The sequence below is a fragment of the Sapajus apella genome, unplaced genomic scaffold (assembly GCF_009761245.1).
Source record: "Sapajus apella isolate SASKATOON/1434 unplaced genomic scaffold, GSC_monkey_1.0 scaffold119, whole genome shotgun sequence".
NCBI classification, from domain to species: Eukaryota; Metazoa; Chordata; class Mammalia; order Primates; family Cebidae; genus Sapajus; species Sapajus apella.
The window spans coordinates 3,968,148-3,989,785 of NW_022437059.1; the positions used below are offsets into that span (position 1 = coordinate 3,968,148).

A 21,638-nucleotide genomic window follows, 5' to 3' on the forward strand; every position below is an offset into this window, starting at 1 on the left:
CCTCACACCCTTTCACTTTTCTGAACACCCAACATAAAGCAGCAGTCCCCACACTCATCCATCTCTATCTCTCTTACTCTTTTTTTTTCCATGAGGCATTTTATTTGTAAATATATGTATTACATCCCTAGAAAAAGAATCCCAGGATTTTCGCTCTTGTGTTTTTGTCTTGCTTCTTCATGGTCCATGATGCCAGCTGAGGTCGTCAGTACAATGAAACCAAATTGGCAGGATGGAAGCAGTTTATTCTGCCATTTTTCTAGATCTTTGAGTTGCACATCAAATCTCGGGCTGATCACTCCACACTTGTTTAGACTGCCTGTGAGGTTCACAACAATTTTCCCAGCTCTGTGATCATCCGTGATTTCAAATCCGCCAATGTAACCATGCTTCATCATCACAGTGAGAAACCAGATGATGAATTTGGAGCATGGTCTAATAAGCACCTGGCGTTTGCCTCTCTTTTCGGTATTGTTGATGCTCTTGAGAGCATTGGCCAGGACATTCGTAAGCACCATTGCAGCGGCGCAGAAAGATGGCAGAAAGCGCTCCCTTACTCTTAATTTTTCTTTGAAGCATTTTTTACCACATATCATTTTATATACACATAAAATGGAGGGGAAAAAAGGAGAAATGCTTCAACTCAATGGCTCTGAGAGTCCTTCTTCTTGTCATCCTACTATACATTTACTAGAGACAAAGCTAACAGAGAATCACTTTCAAATCTTACGAACTTTGAATTAAAGCAAATAAAGAAAGAGAGAAAATGGCCCTTACCTGCTGCAAAGAGGTTAAGGTTAGGATGAGCAGCTAGGACCCAGAAACGATCATGGTCTCTGCGGAAAGTCTGAACCCCAGTCCTAGAAAAGGCACACAAAAAGAAAAATATCAATATCCTAGGAATCTTCAGCCCATCCTACACAAGAATATTAAATGGTAAGCTAGCAAGCTGATTAAAGTTTCAATCAGGGAGCATAAACAGCATATCCTAAGGAACAGTAGTCATGATAAATTCTACCAAGGAACAAAAAGAAGAGACTTCAAAACTGACCATATTATTAGGCTATATCAATTTCCCCAGCATAACTTTATGGCTTTCATTCTGCATTTCTTACTTCTCTAGCTACAGAATTGGGGAAAGGGAGCAGAAGAAAACGTGTTTAAATTTAGAGGCAAAAAATAATACACATGGAGATTTCTATTTGATAGAAAATTTGTAAATGCTGACTGATCTCTAGGTCTCTTCAAATTATTTTCATAATGTATGATTTGATTTGTCTACATGCCGAAGATGATGAGAGACATAAAGAAGTATTCCAATCTAATTTTAAAAGAGACAGTAAGAGAAAGTTCACACAACATTGATGACTACTGTACCGCTTAGACATATCCCAGACTCGAATACTCTTGTCCTCAGAATTGCTGAGGATCAACTCTTGGCGAGGGTGGAAGACAGCACAAGATACATTGTTGTAATGGCCCCGGCAGGTATCAACCTCCCATGCCTTTGATTCTGAAGGACAAAAAGAATTAGATAATCACAATTCCCTACTACTATAACTTTGGGATTTGGAGATACAACATCCTCTTAATTAAGAATTAAGTACTATTACAAAATGCTAAATTAGCAACTTCTTTCTTCTAATATGGCAATCTTCTTCATTTAAGTCTCTTAATCTTTACATGTCTTGGTTCTTTCATTCTGACCTTCTTATTGATTATAACACCTCTTCACTTGGCCAGGTATTGTGGTTCATGCCTATAATCCCAGTTCTTTGGGAGGCTAAAGTAGCGGGATCACTTGAGTCTAGAAGTTCGAGATCAGCTTGGGCAACATGATAAAACCCCATCTCTACAAAAAATACAAGAATTAGCTGGGTGTGGTAACGCACGTTTGTAGTCCCAGCTACTCAGGAGGCTGAGGGGGAGGATTGCACCAGCCCAGGAGGTGAAGACTGCAGTGAGCTGTAATTGTGCCACTGAATTCCAGGCTGGGCAACAGAGCAAGACCCTGCCTCAAAAAAATCAAACAACTCTTTTTCATCATTCTCCATTCCTTTATCCTGTTTTATTTGTCCTGATAACAGCTGTCCTAATTGCCCTTTTAATTTTTGTTATTTTTTTCTTTTTTTCAGGGACCTGTCACTTCAGGAGTTGCCATTTTAGAACAAATATGAGCTCCTTAGGACAGGGGCCTTATCTGTTTTAGTCACCACTACACCTTCAGAGTCTTGAACAAAGTCCAATAAAAAGGAGGTCCTCAATAAATATTTGTCAAATGAATGGATGAATTTTTTTTTTTTTTTTTTGGGACGGAGTTTCACTCGTTACCCAGGCTGGAGTGCAATGGCACAATCTCGGCTCACCGCAGCCTCCGCCTCCTGGGTTCAGGCAATTCTCCTGCCTCAGCCTCCTGAGTAGCTAGGATTACAGGCACGCGCCACCATGCCCAGCTAATTTTTTGTATTTTTTAGTAGAGACGGGGTTTCACCATGTTGACCAGGATGGTCTCGATCTCTTGACCTCGTGATCCACCCGCCTCGGCCTCCCAAAGTGCTGGGATTACAGGCTTGAGCCACCGCGCCCGGCCCTGAATGGATGGATTCTATTCATACTCCTCAAAATAAGGGTACCACCAGAGGAAAAAAGGGAAAGGAGGAATACTTTCAGTTCCAAAACAGGGGTATAGAAGCAAGCTGGCTTCACTCCCTTCCATAGAAAACTCAAAACAAATATACAGGGCTGAGATTTTTATCAGCAACAACCCAGAACTCAAATACGACAATGACACAGTTCCTGGGGCCACAGAGAGATGAAAAAACTCTGAGCAGCTGGTAACAGAATTGTACTTCTACATCTTTAATGCCCCTCCCCACAACTCATGGTTTCTACACTGGAAAAAGTGAGACCGAGGTGGTCAACTACCTTACCCATCATCCTGGGTGCCCTAGCAGGAGACCTAACCTTGACTTAACCCATGGGAGGCATCACGAAAGGTATTACCTGAAAGGGGAAATATCCCTGAGGACAGGCAGAGAGAAAGTAGGGAGGCAGGACTATCATACCCAGCCCTAGAAACTCTGCTTTGTTACTTAGCCAAAGGAGATGCCAAATCAGAGTGGCTGCCCAGCAGCATTCTACTGCAGGAAGTATGTTCCACAGTTCCCCAGTACACGAACCTCTTGCCAGCCTTGATACACTGCTGGGATAATCCCTTTGGGACCTCCGCCATTCAGCACAGATAATGCTCTGGTCATTTACTAAAGCCAAGGTGAACCTGGGTTTAAGGTGTCACCTAAAGTCAAAAAGGAGGAAGTGACCTAGCAGTAAAGATGTGCTAAGCAAGTATATCCAATAAAAACCTGGCTGGGCGCGGTGGCTCACACCTGTAATCTCAGTACTTTGGGAGGTTGAGGCAGGTCGATCACCTGAGGTCAGCAGCTCGAGACCAGCCTGACCAACATGGAGAAACCCTGTCTCTACTAAAACTACAAAAGTAGCCGGGCGTGGTGGCACATGCCTATAATCCTAGCTACTTGGGAGGCTGAGGCAGAATTGCTTGAACCTGGGAGGCGGAAGTTGTGGTCAGAGATCACACCATTGTACTCCAGCCTGGGCAACAAAAGCAAAAACTTTGTCTCAAAAAAAAAAAAAAAAAAAAGCAAGTCAAACAGAGAAAACTGGAATAAGTAACTAATCTTTCAACACAAAGACACAGGTGTATACCCAAAAGAAACAACAGTAAACAGGGAACCATAACCTCCCCACAAGGACAAAGCAAAAATACAATGACTGACCCTAAAGTGCCAGCAATTTGTGATCTCTTTGACCAATAACTCAAACTAGTGGTTTAGAGGAAACTCAGTGATCTTCAAGATATGGCTGAAAAGCAATTCAGAAATTACCAGAGAAGTTTAACAAAGAGATTGAAATAATGAAATCAAACAGAAATCTTGAAACAGAAACACATTTGCTGAAACGAAGAGCTCATTAGATGCTCTGAATAGCAGACTGGATCAAGCCGAGGAAAAATTCAGTGAGCTTGAAGACGGGCTATTTGAAAAATACAGTCAGGCTGGGCACAGTGGCTCACATGTGTAATCCCAGCACTTTGGGAAGCCGAGGCAGGCAGATCATGAGGTCAGGAGTTCGAGACCAGCCTGGCCAACATGGTGAAACCCGATTTCTACTAAAAGTACCAAAATTAGCCAGGTGGGATGGCAGATGCCTATAATCCCAGCTACTCAAGAGGCTGAGGAAGGAGAATCGCTTGAACCTGGGAGGCAGAGGTTGCAGTGAGCCAAGATCATGCCATTGGACGCCAGCTTAGGTAACAGAGCAAGACTCCGCCTCAAAAAAAAAAAAAATACACACTCAGGGTAGGGGGAAAAAAAAAAAAGAATGAAAAGGAACAAAGACCTCCTACAAGATACAGAAAATTGCCTCAAAAGACCAAATTTAAGAATGACTGGTTTTCAAGAGGGAACTAAGCAAGAGCAAAGCTTGAAAGCTTTTTCAAATAAATAATCACAGAAAACTTTCCTTTCCAAAACTTGAGGAAGAAAGAAATATCCAGGTACAGGAAGGCCTGAGAACACCAAACAGATCCAACCCAAGTAAGACTACCCTAAGGTATATAAAAGTCAAACTATTAAAAGTCAAGGACAAAGAAAGGATCTTAAAATAAACAGGAGAAAAGAAGCCAAGAACATACAAAGGAGCTCCAATTCATCTGGCAATAGATATCTCAATGGAAACCGTACAGGCCAAGAGAGTGGAATGACATCTTCAAAGTGTTCAAAAAAAACCCCCTGATGTCTAAGAATACTGTACCCAGTAAGATTATTTTCCAAATATGAAGGAGAGAGAGTCTTTCCCAGACACAAAAGGTGAGAGAATTTACCACCACCAGACCCATCTTACAGTAAGTGCTAAAAGTAGTTCTTTGATCTGAAAGAAAAAAAACACTAATGTACAAAAAGAAAAGTTTTCAAGATATAAAACCAAAGATGTAAAATTAAGCTCGTAGACAAACCCAGAATATTCTATTACTATAATGGTGTGTAATCCACTTATAACTTATTATGAAGCCCAAAAGACAAATCTATCAAAAACAGTAATAGCAATAGCAACCTGTTTAGAGATAGTCAAAAAGGCAGGGGCAGAAATGGAGTTAAAATGTGTAATTTTTAAGTGCATTTTTGCCTTTATTTTTGTTCTTGTGTTTGTGATCTAAGATAAGCTGTCATCCCTTTAAAATAACTTATTCTATCTATAAGATACTTCTTGTGAATCATGGTAATCACAGCACAAAAACCTATAATATACTCAGTAAAAATAAATAACATCAAATTAAGACAGATTAGCAAAGAAAATCACCTAGCCCCAAAGGAAGACATTAAGAAAGGGAAGAGAGGAGTCTTGGAAAAAAGAAGAAGAAAAAAAAACAAACAGAAAACAAGCAAAAAACAGCAATAATAAGTCCTTATCAATATCACTGAATGTAAATGCTCTGAATTCTTCAATTAAAAGCCATAGGGCCGGGCATAGTGGTTCACACCTGTAATTCCAGCACTTTGGGAAGCCAAGGCGGGCAGATAATGAGGCCAAGGGACTGAGACCATCCTGGTCAACATGGTGAAACCCCATCTCTACTAAAATAGAAAAACTGCCAGGCATGGTGGCTCACACCTGTAATCCCAGCACTTTGGGAGGCCAAGGCAGGTGATCATGAGATCAAGAGATTGAGACCATCCTGGCCAACATGGTGAAACCCCATCTTTACTAAAAATACAAAAAATTAGCTGGGCATGGTGGCACACACATGTAGTCCCAGCTGCTCTGGAGGCTGAGGCAGGAGAAACACTTGCACCCAGGAGGCAGAGGTTGCAGTGAGCCAAGATCGTGCCACTGCACTCCAGCCTAGCCACAAAGTGAGACTCCGTCTCAAAACAAATAAACAAATAAAATAAAAATAGAAAAATTAGCTGTGCGTTGTAGTGTTTGCCTGTAGTCCCAGCTACTTGGGAGGCTGAGGCAGAAGAATCGCTTGAGCCTCGGAGGCAGAAGTTGCAGTGAGCCAAGGTCATGCCACTGCACTCCAGCCTGGTGACAAAGTGAGACTCTTGTCTCAAAAAAGGAAAGAAAAGAAAAGAGAAAAGAAAAGAAGATAAAAGAAAAATGCACAGAGTGGCTAAATGGATAAGGAGAGAAGACCTAACTATATGCTGACCTCAAGAAACCCATTTCACCTACAGACACATACAGACTGAAAGTGAAGGGGTGAAGATATTCTATGAAACTGGAAACCAAAAAAGAGCAGGGTTAGCTATACTTATATCAGATAAACCAGACTACCAAACATAAGATTATAAAAAGAGACAAAGAAGGTCACTATATAATGATGAAGGGGTCAATTTAGCAAGAGAAAATAACAATTATAAATATCTGTGTACCCAACACCAAAGCTCCCAAGTATATAAAGCAAATACAGATCCAAAAGGAGATATATAGACTGCAATATAACAATAAGAGTTAATGCCCCACTCTCAAAAACAAACAGATCATCAAGACAGAAAATCAACAAGGAAACAGTGGAGTTAAACTACACACTAGATCTAATAGGCCTAATTGAAATTTACTGAACATTTCACCCAATGGCTACAGAATACGTATTCTTTTCATCAGCACAGGGAACATTCTCCAGAATATGCTATACTTTAGGCCACAAAACAAGTTTAAAAAAATTGTAAAAAAAATAGACATTATATTAAATATCCTGTTTGAAAAGAATAGAATAAAACTAGAAATCAGTAACAAGAGAAATCTCAGAAAATATAAACACATATAAATTAAACATGTTCCTGAAAGACCAATGGCTCAACGAAGAAGGAAATTTAAGAATTGCCTGAAACAAATAAAAATGTCAATACAATGTATCAAAATTTATGGGATATGACAAAAGCAGTACTAAGAATGAAGTTAATAACAAAAAACACCTATGTCAAAAAAGAAAAAAGGAAAGACTCCAAATGAACAATCTAATGATGCACCTCAAGAACTGAGAAAATCAAGAACAGGCCAAACCCCAAACTAGTATTAGAAAAGGAATAATAAAGATCAGAGCAGAAATAAAAATTGAGACTAAAAAAAATGAAGACTATCAATGAAATGAAACACTTCTTTTTAAAAGATAATATCAACAAACTGTTAGCTAGACCAACTAAGGAAAAAGGAGAGAAGATCCAAATAGATAAAATCAAAAACAAGAAAGGAAACACAACTGAGATCTCAGAAATACAAAGAAACATAAGAAACCATTACAAGAATGACATGCCAACATATTGGAAAAGATATGAGAAATGGATAAACTCCTGGACACATACAACCTATGAAGACTGAACCATGAGGCCAAGCATGATGGCTCACACCTGTGATCCCAGCACTTTGGGAGGCCAAGACAGGTGGATCACTTGAGGTCAGGAGTTCAAGAACAGCCTGGCCAACATGGCAAAACCCCATCTCTACTAAAAACACAAAAATTAGCTGGGTATGGTGGCACAGCCTATAGTCCCAGCTACTCAGGAGGCTGAGGCAGGAGAATTGTTTGAATCCAGGAGGTTGAGGCTGCAGTGAGCTGAGATCACCCCACTGCACTCCAGCCTGGGCAGCCAAGTGGGTCTCCACCTCAAAAAAAAAAAACCACACTGAACCGTGATAAAATAGAAAAACCTCTATAAACCAATAACCAGTGCCTAAATCAAAGCCTTAATAAAATTTTCCCATCAAAGAAAAGCCCAGGACCTGACTGCTTTACTGATGATTTCTACCAAACATTTAAAGAATTAATGCCAATCTTATTCAAACACTTAAAAAAAAAGGGGGGGGGCTGGGCGTGGTGGCTCATGCCTATAATCCCAGCACTTTGGGAGGCTGAGGTGGTTAGGTCATGAGGTCAAGAGTTTAAGACTTGCCTGGACAAGATGGTTAAACCCCATCTCTACTAAAATGTAAAAATTAGCTGGGTGCAGTGGCAGGCACCTGCTCAGTAGGCTGAGGCAGGAGAATCGCTTGAACTGGGTAGTGGGGGAGTAGGGATGTTGCAGTGAGCCAAGATTGCGCCACTGCACTCCAGCCTGGGCGACAGAGTGAGACCCCAACTCAAAAAAAATTTTAAAAAAGGAAGAAGAGGGAATATTTTCAAACTCATTCTATAAGGCCAGCATTACTCTGATAACAAAACCACACAATGACACCACAAAAAAAGAAAACTACAAGCCAATTATCACTGGTAAAGAAAATAGATGCCAAAATCCTCAACAAAATACTAGCAAACCAAATTCAGTGGCATACTGAAAAGATCATTCACTAAAATCAAGTGGGATTCACTTAAAGGACAAAAAAATGGTTCAACATATATAAATCAATTAACATGATACATCCTGTTAACAGAGTCAAAACCAAAAACTATACAATAGGTCAACAGACGCTGAAAAAACATTAGATAAAATTCAACATCCCTTTATAATAAAAGCTATGATCAATACGGGTACAGAAAGAGCATACATCAAAATAATAAATATATATGATAAATAATACATCAAAATAATAGCATACATCAAAATAATAAATATACATGATAAACCTACAACTAACATTATACCAAATGGGAAAATATTGAAGACCTTTTCTCTATGGATGAGAAGGCAAGGATACCCACTTTTTTCACTTTTATTCAACATAATACTAGAAGTCCTGGCCAGATGAAGTAGGTATGAGAAACAAATAAAGGGTAACCAAATTGGAAAAATTATCCTTGTTCACAGATGACATTATCGTATGCTTAGAAAAACCTAAGACTCAACCAAAAAACTGTTAAAAATGATAAATTCAGTCAAGCTCAGGATACAAAATCAACATACAAAAATCAGTAGCACAGCCAGGTGCGTGGCTCACACCTGTAATCCCAGCACTTTGGGAGGCCGAGGTGGGCAGATTATTTGAGGTCAAGAGTTTGGGACCAGCCTGGCCAACATGGCAAAACCCCATCTCCACTAAAAGTACAAAAATTAGCCAGGTGTGATGGGGCACACCTGTAGTCCTAGCTACTTGGGAAGCTAAAGTATAAGAATCGGTTGAACCTGGGAAGGGGAGGGAGGTTGCAGTGAGCCAAAATTGAGAAAGCACACTCCAGCCTGGGTGACAGAGTGAGGCCTTGTCTCAAAAATCAGTAGCATTTAAATATGCCAACAGTGAACAATCTGAAAAATAATCAAGAAATAAATCCCATTTATAGTAACTAAAAACTACAAAAAATTTAAAATGCCCAAGAATCACTCTACCCAAAGACATGAAAGAGCCATAAAAGGAAAACTATAAAACTCTGATGAAAGAAATTGAAGAGGATTCCCCAAAATAGAAAGATATTCCATGCTTGTGGGTTGAAAGAATATTGTAAAAATGACAGGGTAAATTCATGTTTAACAAGGTGCCAAGAACATACAATGGCGAAATGACAGTCTGTTCACTAAAGTGTTGGGAAAACTGGGTAACTATATGCGGAAGAATGTAACTCCTATCTCTCACCACACACAAAAATCAAATCAAAAAGGACTAAAGACTTAAATCTAATACCAGAAACTATGAAACTACTGGAAGAAAACATTAGGGAAATGCCTTAGGGCATTGGTCTGGGCAAAATGCTCATAACTAATTATCAGAGAAGTGCAAATCAATGTGTCCTTAACATAGAGGCTGAATTATGTATAGATATGCATAGAAAAAAAGACATGCAAATCAAGTCCACAATGAGATATCATTTCACCACAGGTAAAATGGCTGGTATCAAAAAGACAGGCAATAACAGGTGCTGGAGAGGATATGGAGAAAGGGGAGCCCTCCTACATTGTTGGTGGGAATGTAAATTAGTACTGTCACAATGGAGAAAAGTATGGAGGTTCCTCAAAAAACTAAAAATAGAGGCTGGATGTGGTGGTTCACCCAGCACTTTGGGAGGCCGAGGTGGGCAGATCACATGAGGTTGGGAGTTCGGGACCAACCTGACCAACATGGAGAAACCTTGTCTCTACTAAAATACAAAAATTAGCTAGGCAAGGTGGCGGGTGCATGTAAACCCAGCTACCTGGGAGGCTGAGGCAGGAGAATCACTTGAACCAGGGAGGCGGAGGTTGCAGTGAGCTGTGATGGTGCCACTGCACTCCAGCCTGAGCAACAAAAGCAAAAACTCCATCTCGAAAAAACAAAAACAAACTAAAAATATAACTACCATATGATCCAGCAATTCCACTATTGGGCATATATCCAAATAAAGGAAATCAATATATCAAAGCAGTATCTGAATTCCCATGTTTATTGCAGCACTATTCACAATAGCCAAAATACGGAATCAACTTAACTGCTCACCAAGGGATGAATGAATAAAGAAAATTTTGTGTGTGTAATGAAAATTACACACTCACACACAATGGAATATTATCAGCCATAAAAAAGAATGAAATCCTGTTACTTGCAGCAAAATAGAACTGGAGGGCATTAAGTGAAGGCAAGAACAAACAGACAAATAATGCATGTTTTCACTCATATGTGGAAGCTAAAAAGTGGATATTATTAAGATACAGAGTAGAATGGTAAGGAAGGTGAAGGATGAAATGGAGAAAAACAATATAAATATGTTTATTACCACTTAACTGTATACATAAAAATAGTAAAGATGATATATTTCACTTGTATATTTCACCTCAATTTTTAAAAAGCAGGGGGAAAAAAGGAAAAGGGGCAATTTCTATGCTCCTAGGATTAGCATTAATCACCTAAGTAGGAAAACAGGTCAGAGTTCAGAAGACCTGGCTACTTTACCTTGCTGGCTGGCAGTCAATTTCTTAGATATGGTGATAATATAACCTGTTCACTCACCATTCATGCGCCAGATCTTCACCTGACGGTCATCTGCCCCAGATACAATAAGGGGCATGGTGGGGTGGAAGGCAGCCCAATTTACTCCACGATCATGACCCTGTAGAAAGAGTGGTTCTTCTAAAACATCTTTACAGCCATTATTCAAAGCAAATAATGAATCAAGCCACTCTGCCTTACAGAAAGCTTGAGAACGTGCTCTGCTTTGGGATGGTGATGAAGTCTGTGCCTGGCTTTCTTCCTTTCCCCACTGGGTTTATAAAGTAATAAGACTCTCTCACGTGGCACATAAGCTTCATTTCTCTGTTGGTTCACTCACAATTTGATTTCTAGTACCTCAAACAGTACCTGACACTTAAGCACTATGTAAATATTTGTTGAAGGAATGAATAAATGAGCAGCATATTATGACTTTCCCAAGATGACAGCCCATATCCAGCCCCTGGCTGTAAAAGATAAGTACCTCTAGCACATGTTTCACCACTGCATCTGTAGTTCCAAATAGATCAACCCCAGTTATTCCTCTCACATCCGATTCCACTGCACCAGGTGACAGGTTTTTTTTCCTTAGACCTTTGAAGGGATAGAGAGTGGGATGAAAGACATAATAATGTTATCTAAGACAGCACAGTATCAGAAACACAGAAATTACAGTGAAGGAAGAGAAAAAGAAAGGGAAAAAACTAAAGAAACAGACTCAAGAATTCCTATTTCTAAAAATGTTTAAAATATTTAAGTACATTCACTATCTTCTCTTCTGCTCCCTTAACCCTTAAACAGATCCATTACAGGAATTTCTTTCTAGAGGAGGCCAACCCAAATTTCTGGCACACTTTAACCGCTTCTTCAACAAATCTTACCTCAAGGGGTGTCTGCCTCAGTTAGTGCCCACTTTCTACTCTTCAGTGTTCTTGAAATGTGGCCCCAAATGGTAAACATTCCATTTCTACTCTCAACTTCATATAATTTACAGCAACTTTCCCCCCATCATTTCAGAATTTTTTTTCTTTTTTTTTTTTTTTAAAGACTAGTCAAGTACAATAGTAAGAATGGGGAAAAGAGTGGAACGAGGAGTTCAATCTGTAACTGATTGTGAATAATCAACTGAGATAACTCACTATCTTTGGACTACCCTCAAAAAATTTGAAAGGAAAGCCATATGAGGCGGGTGTAGTGGCTCACACCTGTAATCCTGGCAGTTTGGGAAGCCAAGGCAGGTGGATTGCTTGAGCCCAGGAGTTTAAGACCAGCCTGAGCAACATGACAAAACCCGGTCTCTCCAAAAAATATAAAAAGTAGCTGGGTGTAGTGATGCATGCCTGTAATCCCAGCTACTTGGGAGGCTGAGAGATAGGAGGATGGCTTGAGTTCAGGAAGTCGAGGCTGCATGATGGCGCCACTGCACTCCAGCCTGGGTGACACAGGACCCTATCTCAAAAAAGAAAAGCCATTTGAAGATGCCACGGCTTAGTGTTTCTCAACTTGAAGCCTTTAGACAACTGATGGGGGAAGTTCCAAATGGGTTATACCTATTAAGTACAAAACAGCTATTTGATAGAAGATAATGTAAAACTACAAGCCATGTAAAAAAGTGTACTCATGCCTACTACTTGACTCTTGGACAAGGAACAAGATAATTAAAACCGTCATGTCCTTTTAAGTTCCTGTTTAAAAGACTGATTATAGATCTGAAAACTTGGACTTTGCCATTAAAACCTTTGGAGGCTAAGTTCACTGGGAGGAATTCACCCGTAACTTAAAAACAATGGAAAAAGACACCAAAATAATAAGAGTCTTATTTGTAGACGACCCACATATATGGCTCAACTACATCCATCTTTAAAACCGGACTATTTGTGTTATAGTCAGAACCAAAATTATGATAACACTACTACTATCTTACATTCGGAAAGTACTTTGTGGTTTTCAAAGCATATGTTCCGTGACTGGATTCTGATAACAATGCTTTGGAATAAGCAAGCAGGTAAAATTCTAACAGTCTGTAGATGAGAAAAAAGAATTGAGACTAAAATCCTATCTTTTGAAGTATTATAGGGAGAAAGTAGAAGATGAAATTACCTAGCCCTTGTAATTTTTTAAAATAGTTATGTATAATGGAAAATAAAAACTCTCATTGGCTCATGCCTGTAATCCCAACACTTTGGGACGCCAAGGTGGGTGGATCACCTGAGATCAGGAGTTCGAGATTAGCCTAGCCAACATGGCAAAACCCTGTTTGTACTAAAAATACAAAAAATAGATTAGGCAGGGTGGCACACGTCTGTAATCCCAACTACTCAGGAGGCTGAGGTAGGGGAATTGCTTGAACCCAAGGGGTGGAGGTGGCAGGGAGCCAAGATTGCGCCGTTTCACTCCAGCCTGGCAAAAGAGCAAAACTCCGTGTCAAAAAAGAAAAGAAAGGAAAAGAAAACCTAAGCCATTTTAAGCCTAAACTCTGCCATCTGTAGGAAAATATAAAAATTTAGGTTTAATTGTATTTATATTCATTGTTTTAAAATTATAATATATCTCTTCTGTTACAGTGGCATCTACATGTTGACACTGAAGAAGCAAGAGCTTAGAAGGCCACAACAATTTTAATTATCTTGTCCTCTGTCCAAGATGAGCATTTAGCCAATAGGTAGAGGGAAATCAAGCTGATGCTTTACAATATACTCTCCCAAAGGTTCATAAATACTTTATTGCTGGATGCCTTCTTTCACTTATTTCACTTGTCCCTTTAATAAGATCTGTCAATTTTTTCTAATGAGTCTGGTATATGAAACAGATTCAAAGGAAAATACAAAGATAGACAGCTGTGAGAAACTTCACCTCCAATAAGCTTCAACAAACACATTAAAAGGAAAGCTGTATGACAGAATGGAAGGCTTTGTTGTATTTGCGTGTAATGATCCAGGAAAAGGGGAAGGGCAAAAACAGACAGATGAATGGTGACAGGCAGTGAAAAGATACTTAGAGAAGAAATATTTCAGCCTTCAACAAGCCACTCAGTAGGACTGAACGACAGATGGAAAATTTCTACAGCAGCTACCCAAATCCAGAGGGAAGAGAGGACACTCTCAGAATGGACCAGTTTGATGCACACCTCCCAGTGCGGACCAGGAAAAGCAGTAAAAAGAGAGGGATGATAACAGGATTTGGCAGCAAATTAATACTTTTTTAGTAGCCATTTCAAAGACTGAGCTTGAATTACATGGGCTTGACATGCAAAGGTATAAGCATGTTAAAATAATTTAACTGTCAGTTTACTTGGAAGCTCAAGCTAAGAAAGTAACCTTTTATATGTAGGCTTGTTAATATATTCCCTTTTAAACAAATAGTTTTTGCCAGGACAAGACAAAAGATTCAGGTTAAAGCTAAGCCCCGTAGGACTCAATCCTCATGGGAGAGGTATCAAGAAATAGGTTTTCCTTTAAAAATCTCTATTCTCTGTATTCTCTTATTGCTTATCTAACTCAGAGAGTGTCCCTTTCAAAAAAAGATAGTAAAAAAAAAATTAGAACTAGTCCTCTAAATTTGGGGGTATTCATACTCTTATTCAGAACTAACTTCTCCGTTTCAGAAATATTAGCAGTGGTCTTTAACAGATCGGAAGGCGAATTCCTCGTCCTGTTTTCATATTTATCTGAACCCAATAGTAAAAAAGAACTCTGCTAAAAAGAATATGCTGATTTCTAGAGAAGGAAAGTATAAAAGTCTAACCCAAAAACTTCTCGTACTTTGTTAAATACCAAAGCATCTCCTTCCACTCTGGTTAAGGGGTTACTGGAAGTCAAGAGTTATGGGTAAAGAACAACACTTGGAGACGGTAAAGAGAGCATTAACATTAGTACAGCAAGTTAGCACAAAATTCTCACTATCACATAAATAAAGTACAGCAATTGCAAGGTTATTACATAGTAATCCATGCACTTTACACATTCAAGAGCAAGTATAAACCCCATGGGGTCACACTCTCTCCCTCTCTTCTCTGATCTAGGGCCCTTAATTTTGATGTAAAAATGTTCTCTGTCTGCAAAAGACAAAGTATTTCGTACTTTGGGCATTTCATGATCATCAAGAATCCAACCACCTGATTGCCCCCAAACTGCTTAGCTAGACCACAGGGAACATGCTGAGCTGGCATCAGGTGGCACAAACATTATTCTCAGAGTACAGTCCTTCTCAACCCAGTGTTCTGGAAAAGAATTAAGTCTTAATGTCTGAAAGCATCAGTTTAGGTATGTAACAAATTCTCTATGATCTAGAATAGCATTAGCTGTATAGCATTCTTAGAAGAACTATGAAAACAGTCACTGAAAGTATTTTCTATAGCACTTAATTCTCTCACAGAATCCAGGTTGACAAAGGCTATTCTAAATAATTGCTGGCTGGAGGCAGTGGCTCATGCTTGTAATCCCAGCACTTTGTGAGATGGAGGCAGCTGGATCACTTGAGGTCAGGAGTTTGAGACTAGCCTGGCCAACATGGTGAAACCCCGTCTTTACTAAAAACAAAAAAAATTAGCTGGGAGTGGTGGCATGTGTTTGTAGTCCAGCTACTTGGGAGGCTGAGGCAGGAAAACTGTTTGAACCCAGGAAATAGAGGTTGCAGTGAGCCAAGAGCATACCACTTCACTCCAGTCTCGGTGAAGTGAGATTCTGTCTCAAAGAAAAAAATTGCCCCTGATCAGCTGGAACAGCATGAATTGGGATCCAACCCCATCAGGCTCCTATATCCTGAGACAGAGAGAGTACTTTGAATGTGTGCACAGTGAAAAACCATGGAAAGCCATAGTGAGGTTATTGGGAGAGCAGATGCAAAGCTCCCTGGTACTGGCAGTGAGGAGAGGACACAGGTTCATAGTGCCTGTGTCTAGCTCCTCCTGTTGGCATGGCTGGTCACAACTGAGTGTACTTCAAAAAACCTTGTCAGTCTGATGAAAAACTGCAATGGCAAAGCCCTACGGAAAGAGAGTAAAACTGCCCTATCTCAAGTAGGTCTTGTTTATACTACTCCCTTTCATTCTAAACCTTTGAAAACCACAAAGACAGCATGATCTAGAGGTTCAACCCTACAACTGTCCCCATCTCCCCTTGTTTCTATGCTACATTAACCTAAACAACTGCTACGGCAACATTTCAAATGCCGTATCCCAGAATCCATATTTTAAGGTTGCTGCTCATTAGCTGTCTATAAGAACAAGTGCCAGTATTGCTCCCGCCCCTATGCCACAGTGGAGTTGGGAACAGTTATCACCTCAGCTGTACAATGCAGAGGATGACTCCTTTACTACAAAGAACCAGACAAAGATCTATGAGGGGGCCTTCCTTTTGTACAATGATACATGTTTCGTAGTCCAGTCACTGACATTTCAGAGAACTCAAATCTCCAAGAATTTGTAAGGAAATGAACAGAAAGAAACAACAGCCTGGGCGTGGTGACTCGTGCCTGTAGCCTCAGCACTTTTCGAGACAGAGGTGGGTGGATCACCTGAGGTCAGAAGTTCAAGATCGGCCTGGCCAACAGGGTGAAACCCTGTCTCTAATAAAAATACAAAAATTAGCTGGGCTTGGTGGCACATGCCTGTAATCCCAACTACACGAGAGGCAGAGGTATGAGAATCACTTGAACCCAGGAGGCAGAGGTTGTAGTATGCAGAGATTGTGCCACTGCACTCCAGCCCAGGTGACAGAATGAGAATGTCTCAAGAAAAGAAAAATTAAAAAAAAAAAAAAAAAAAAAAGAAAAATAAACAAACAACAAATATTAATTGGTCAGAGAACTATGGCATTTAGTGTTTGATTTCCCTATTCCAACACAAAGCGCTTCCACTCATGTCACAGGTAGTCCATTTTCTACACTTAAATTCTCTAGGCAGCACTTTCTTAGATCTCCTCTACATAAGACTAAACATTTAAATCCTTGTCTCAAAATCAAGATATGTAAACTGTAAAAGGAGGAATTATCCCAACTATCCATAACCTACAAATTATTTAATTTCTAGTCCTAAATCTGTCTATTAAAAGGTATTCTGGGCCAGGCAGTGGCTCACGCCTGTAATCCCAGCACTTTGGGAAGCCAAGGTTGGTGAATCACTTGCAGTCAGGAGTTTGAGACCAGTCTGGCCAAGATGGTGAAACCCTGTCTCTACTGAAAATATAAAAATCAGCTGTGCATGGTGGTACACACCTGTAATCCTAGTTACTCAGGAGGCTGAGGCACAAGAATCGCTTGAACCTGGGAGGGAGAGGTTATAATGAGCCGAGATCGTGCCACTGCACTTAGCCTGAGTGACAGAGTGAGACTCCATCCCAAAAAAAAAAAAAAAAAAAAGTATTCTGGACATAAAAATCACCAACTCCTAGAACCCAACCATGCTCCCTGCACTAGAAGAAATCTAGTAGAGAGATTTTACTATTTTTAAATAAAGCCACAGGGTCCAAGAGTCCTGTTTCCCTGTATTAATCTATTATCAAAATTTCTTTTTGTCATAGATGTATTTTTTTCTTATTGTAGTGGAAAGCCTGATTCTTAATCAAATGTCTCAACAGTATATTGATTTTAACCAGAAGCTGATCTATCTAGAAAGTTAAAATTTCTTCAAATCAAATGAATTTTCTAGAGTTACCTCTTAGAAAAGACTTCCAATATGAAGAACCATCAAAGCAGATTCAACACCCTCAGAAACAAAGATGCTATTATAAAACAGAATATTCTAAATTTTCTAGTTCTAAGCCAACTCTCCTCACTGTTTTAAGCAATTGCAGTTTTGCACCAGACATGACTAGGTAGTCCCCTGAACTTGGGCAGCTCACCAGAAATATCCCAAACGCGCACAGTCTGGTCCAGGCTGGCTGATACAACCAAGTCTTCTGAGGGGTGGAACTGAGCACACATTACATAATGGTTGTGCCCTGTTAACACACTGCAAGAAAAAAAAAAGACAATACCAAATTAGAGGTGGAAGTCAACAGACTCCTAAAATACCTTTCTCTATATTCAATAAATACTTATCCAATTATACTTTTATGGAGACAAAGGTAGGTCATCCTCCCAATTCTGAACTAATAATAACAAGCCCAGTCAGCTATTTTAACAATAGTTCTCTTCTTGCCTCTAATGCTTTGGTATTTAAATATTACTAATTTCAGGAGAACTGAGATTGCATAGTTCTCCTTTCAAAAAGATTTAAAAATATCAAAACAAATGGAATCTCAGTAATCCATACAGTAAATTATCTGTGAGTTTTTGGTAGGGTATCCCTCTAAAAGGCCATCACTTTATTTATTCATTTTATTTTTTGAGATGGAGTTTCACTCTGTTGCCCAGGCTAGAGTACAGTGATGCGATCTCAGTTCACAGCAATCTCCGCCTCCTAGGTTTAAGCGATTATTTAGCCTCAGCCTCCCTAGTAGCTGGGACTACAGGCACGCACCACCGCGTCCGGCTAATTTTTGTATTTTTAGTAGAGACAGGGTTTCACCATTTTGGCCAGGCTGGTCTCGAACTCCTGACCTCAGGTGATTTGTCTGCCTCAGCCTCCCAAAGTGCTGGGATCACAGGCGTGAGCCACCAAGCCGGGCCAAGGCCATCACTTTAAATGGTCTCTACTTCATGGAAAGTTCTATGTAAAGCTCCAGCCCCGAACACAAGACAAAGGTTTAGAACATGACTCAGGTTTTATGGGAAAATTACTGAAAACCAGCTAAAAGTTTGTGTTCTAAAAGGCTATATAATTTCTCTTCCTGGTAAGAAATTATTGGAAGATCCAGATTCATATATGGGAGTGTCTCTACATTTATTATTTTGCACTTAAAAGCATCTTACAAATACAATAAGTAAGTAATCAGCAGACACGGCCCATTTGGGAAGGGAGACAATTGTTCTAAGAGAAGCTGATTATGAAAAACTAGGAAAAATGAAGACTCTTTCTGAGCCCTCTGCCTCCTGCTTTACCAAACACAGGTTCTAGATTGCCAGTTCCACACTCGGATGGTCTGATCATCTGAGGCACTCAGAATCCAGGGATATTCCTGAAAGACATTCCAGACAAATGCTTTAAACATTAAACAAATTTATTCTTTCAGGCTCTTGTAATCATTTTTCTCTAAAGAATTCTATTGCTTAACGGCTCAGCTACATTAGCCAAGGGGCTGCTGCTTTTGCTATCAGGTTAGCTGTCTCCTTTTCTCTACTACTCTAATAGCTTTTCTCAGCTTTGGCACTTTCACCTGTAAGACTTAAGAACGGAAGCCAGTCAGAGGCACGACAGATTCTCAGAGGCAGACAGTAAAATATACATTTACATTTACTTCTGCATATGTGTGTATTTATATTTACAAATAATAATGTAAATTAAGATCCTGTGAAAGGCTCTTCTATCTTTAACTCGAGGATGGGAATATTATTTTATTGTCTGACTTCTTTCTGTTCAGTTTCAAAAAATTCCCAAGTCTCAGCAACCAAGGCACAAAGTAACATGTAAAGACAATTTAGTCTTTTTGGAGTCTATAAGATTGTCGAGAAAAGGAAGTATTTCTTACCTACACTTCCTTCTTACTACACTTGCTAAGCTGTGTGTTAAACACTGAAATAGACGGTATCTCTACCTTCAGTATTTAGCACAAAGCTTAGCAAGTACAAGGCACACACATATTTATTGAGCTGGTAAAATTTAAAAAAATAAGGTTTTTCATAACTTTCCAGGTAGACAGCAACTTGTTCTAGGGCAAGGGTCTTCAGGAAGTCCTTCAGGCAATGACAAATAATTCCTACTTAATAGATTATCTTATTGAGTGGTTATCATTCTCAAATGTTTAAGTTGTAATTTTCTCATTCTCATTCTCTCCTATCCTAAAATTTTTTAATTAAAAAAAAAATACTCAACCAGTAAATTATTGTTTATTTTATCATATTCTTTCTAACTTAATTCAAGAGACTTAATTTATTGGCAATCAAGTAATAGTGCAACTTAATGCTAACAGCACAAAATTATAGGGAGATCCTGCCAGGTTGCGACTGGACTCAGAGGTTGAGAGTCTGTAATCTGTATCTCACTATCTAAATTTATTATGATACCTGGCAGGTCAAAGAAAATAGTAAGTCTGGCTAAGGGAACAGCCTGCAGCAGCCCCAAAAATCGTAGAATAGAGGGGCATGAGTGTTAATACTTCAAAACATTTGCTAGGGCATCAAAATGTCATCTTAGTTTGACCTTCTTCCAAACCCACCTACCACTTACTAATAATACCTTACATAAGATTAGCCTGCAAACTTTTATTTTCTGGTACAGCATACCTGAAATCAAATCCCTACTTTTCCTTACACAGAAACAATGACTTCCCATAGAATCTACTGCAACCAATAAAATTAAATTCAGTATAATCTCAAGTGCTTCCTTTTACAGAAAGAAACAAAGCAGAGGCCGGGTGCGGTGGCTCACACCTGTAATCCCAGCACTTTGGGAGATTTAGGAGGGTAGATCACGAGGTCAGGAGTTCAAGACCAGCCTGGCCAAGATGGTGAAACCTGTCTCTACTAAAACTACAAAAATTTGCCAGGCATGGTGGCAGACACCTATAAACCCAGCTACTTGGGAGGCTGAGGCAGGAGAATTGCCTGAACCTGGGCGGCAAAGGTTGCAGTGAGCTGAGATTGTGCCACCGCACGCCAGCCTGGGCAACAGAGTGAGACTCCGTCTCAAACAAAAAAGCAACAAAGCAGAAAGGTCAATACTACACAGATCCTAGAAGAGCCACTCCAACAACATAACTCTATTATCAAAACATGGGTTCTCAAGGATCAAATAAAGATTACTATGGGGAAATTAAGAATACTCCAAAACTAGCACCACTGTGGCTACTTACATGATGAAAAAATGTGGTGCGAATATAATCTAAGTGCCCAAGCAACGTGAAAAGACAGCGCCGAAGCTTGTAATTCCAAACCTGCAAAGATAGAAATCAAACTAAGAAACAGATATATCAAGTTACTGAGCCTCTGAAAGGCTCAGATTTTTCTGAGTCTTTCAGAGGCTTAATACCTTTACAGACATATAAATATGGGTTTATATATATATTTGTATTTTGGCATTTCTAAATAGGTAGGAACCTTGGTAGGAAGCCTTGTTTAAGATTTGAGGGAAAAAGAACAAGAATGAAAATACAGGTCAGATAAACAACGTGGGGTTGGGGTAGGATTAGAGAAAAGCTAAAGATAATATTGAAAAGTTTTTCTTTATTTGGGAAGAAACCATCTGTATTTAGTAACAGGAGATATTTAACCAGGGTTTGATTTGAAACTCTTTTTTCTTCTGCCTAATTGTGCTCTCGGCTTCAATATAGACCCTTTAAGTGCTTTACCCATCACTTTTAAAAAGTAGGGCAGGCTGGTCATGATGGCTCATGCCTGTAATCCCAGCACTTTCAGAGGCTGAGGTGGGTGGATCACAAGGTCAGGAGTTCAAGACCAGCCTGACCAACATAGTGAAACCCCGTATCTACTAAAAATAAAAAAAATTAGCTGGTATGGTGGTGTGTATCTGTAGTCCCAGCTACTCAGGAGGCTGAGGCAGGTGAATTTGCTTGAACCCAGGAGGCGGAGGTTGCAATGAGCCGAGATAGTGGCACTGTACTCAAGCCTGGGCAACAGAATGAGACTTCAACTCAAAAAAAAAAAAAAAAAAAAAAAAAAAAAAAAAAAAA

The 21,638-nt window shown here is 39.6% G+C and overlaps 1 protein-coding gene across 2 annotated transcripts in view; it reads right to left on the reverse strand.

Moving 5' to 3' along the window:
* The window catches only part of COPA (COPI coat complex subunit alpha), a 52,152-nt gene that overhangs the window by 23,937 nt on the left and 6,577 nt on the right, over positions 1–21,638 (reverse strand). For both annotated transcript variants that reach the window (XM_032260878.1, XM_032260877.1), the window contains exons 4-10: positions 20,802–20,882; positions 18,892–18,968; positions 17,751–17,860; positions 11,396–11,505; positions 10,933–11,032; positions 1,378–1,513; positions 778–860 (exon numbers count right to left, since the gene is read on the reverse strand). In XM_032260878.1, coding sequence (XP_032116769.1) covers positions 778–860; positions 1,378–1,513; positions 10,933–11,032; positions 11,396–11,505; positions 17,751–17,860; positions 18,892–18,968; positions 20,802–20,882 — 697 coding nt within the window. The remainder of the gene's footprint in view (positions 1–777; positions 861–1,377; positions 1,514–10,932; positions 11,033–11,395; positions 11,506–17,750; positions 17,861–18,891; positions 18,969–20,801; positions 20,883–21,638) is intronic.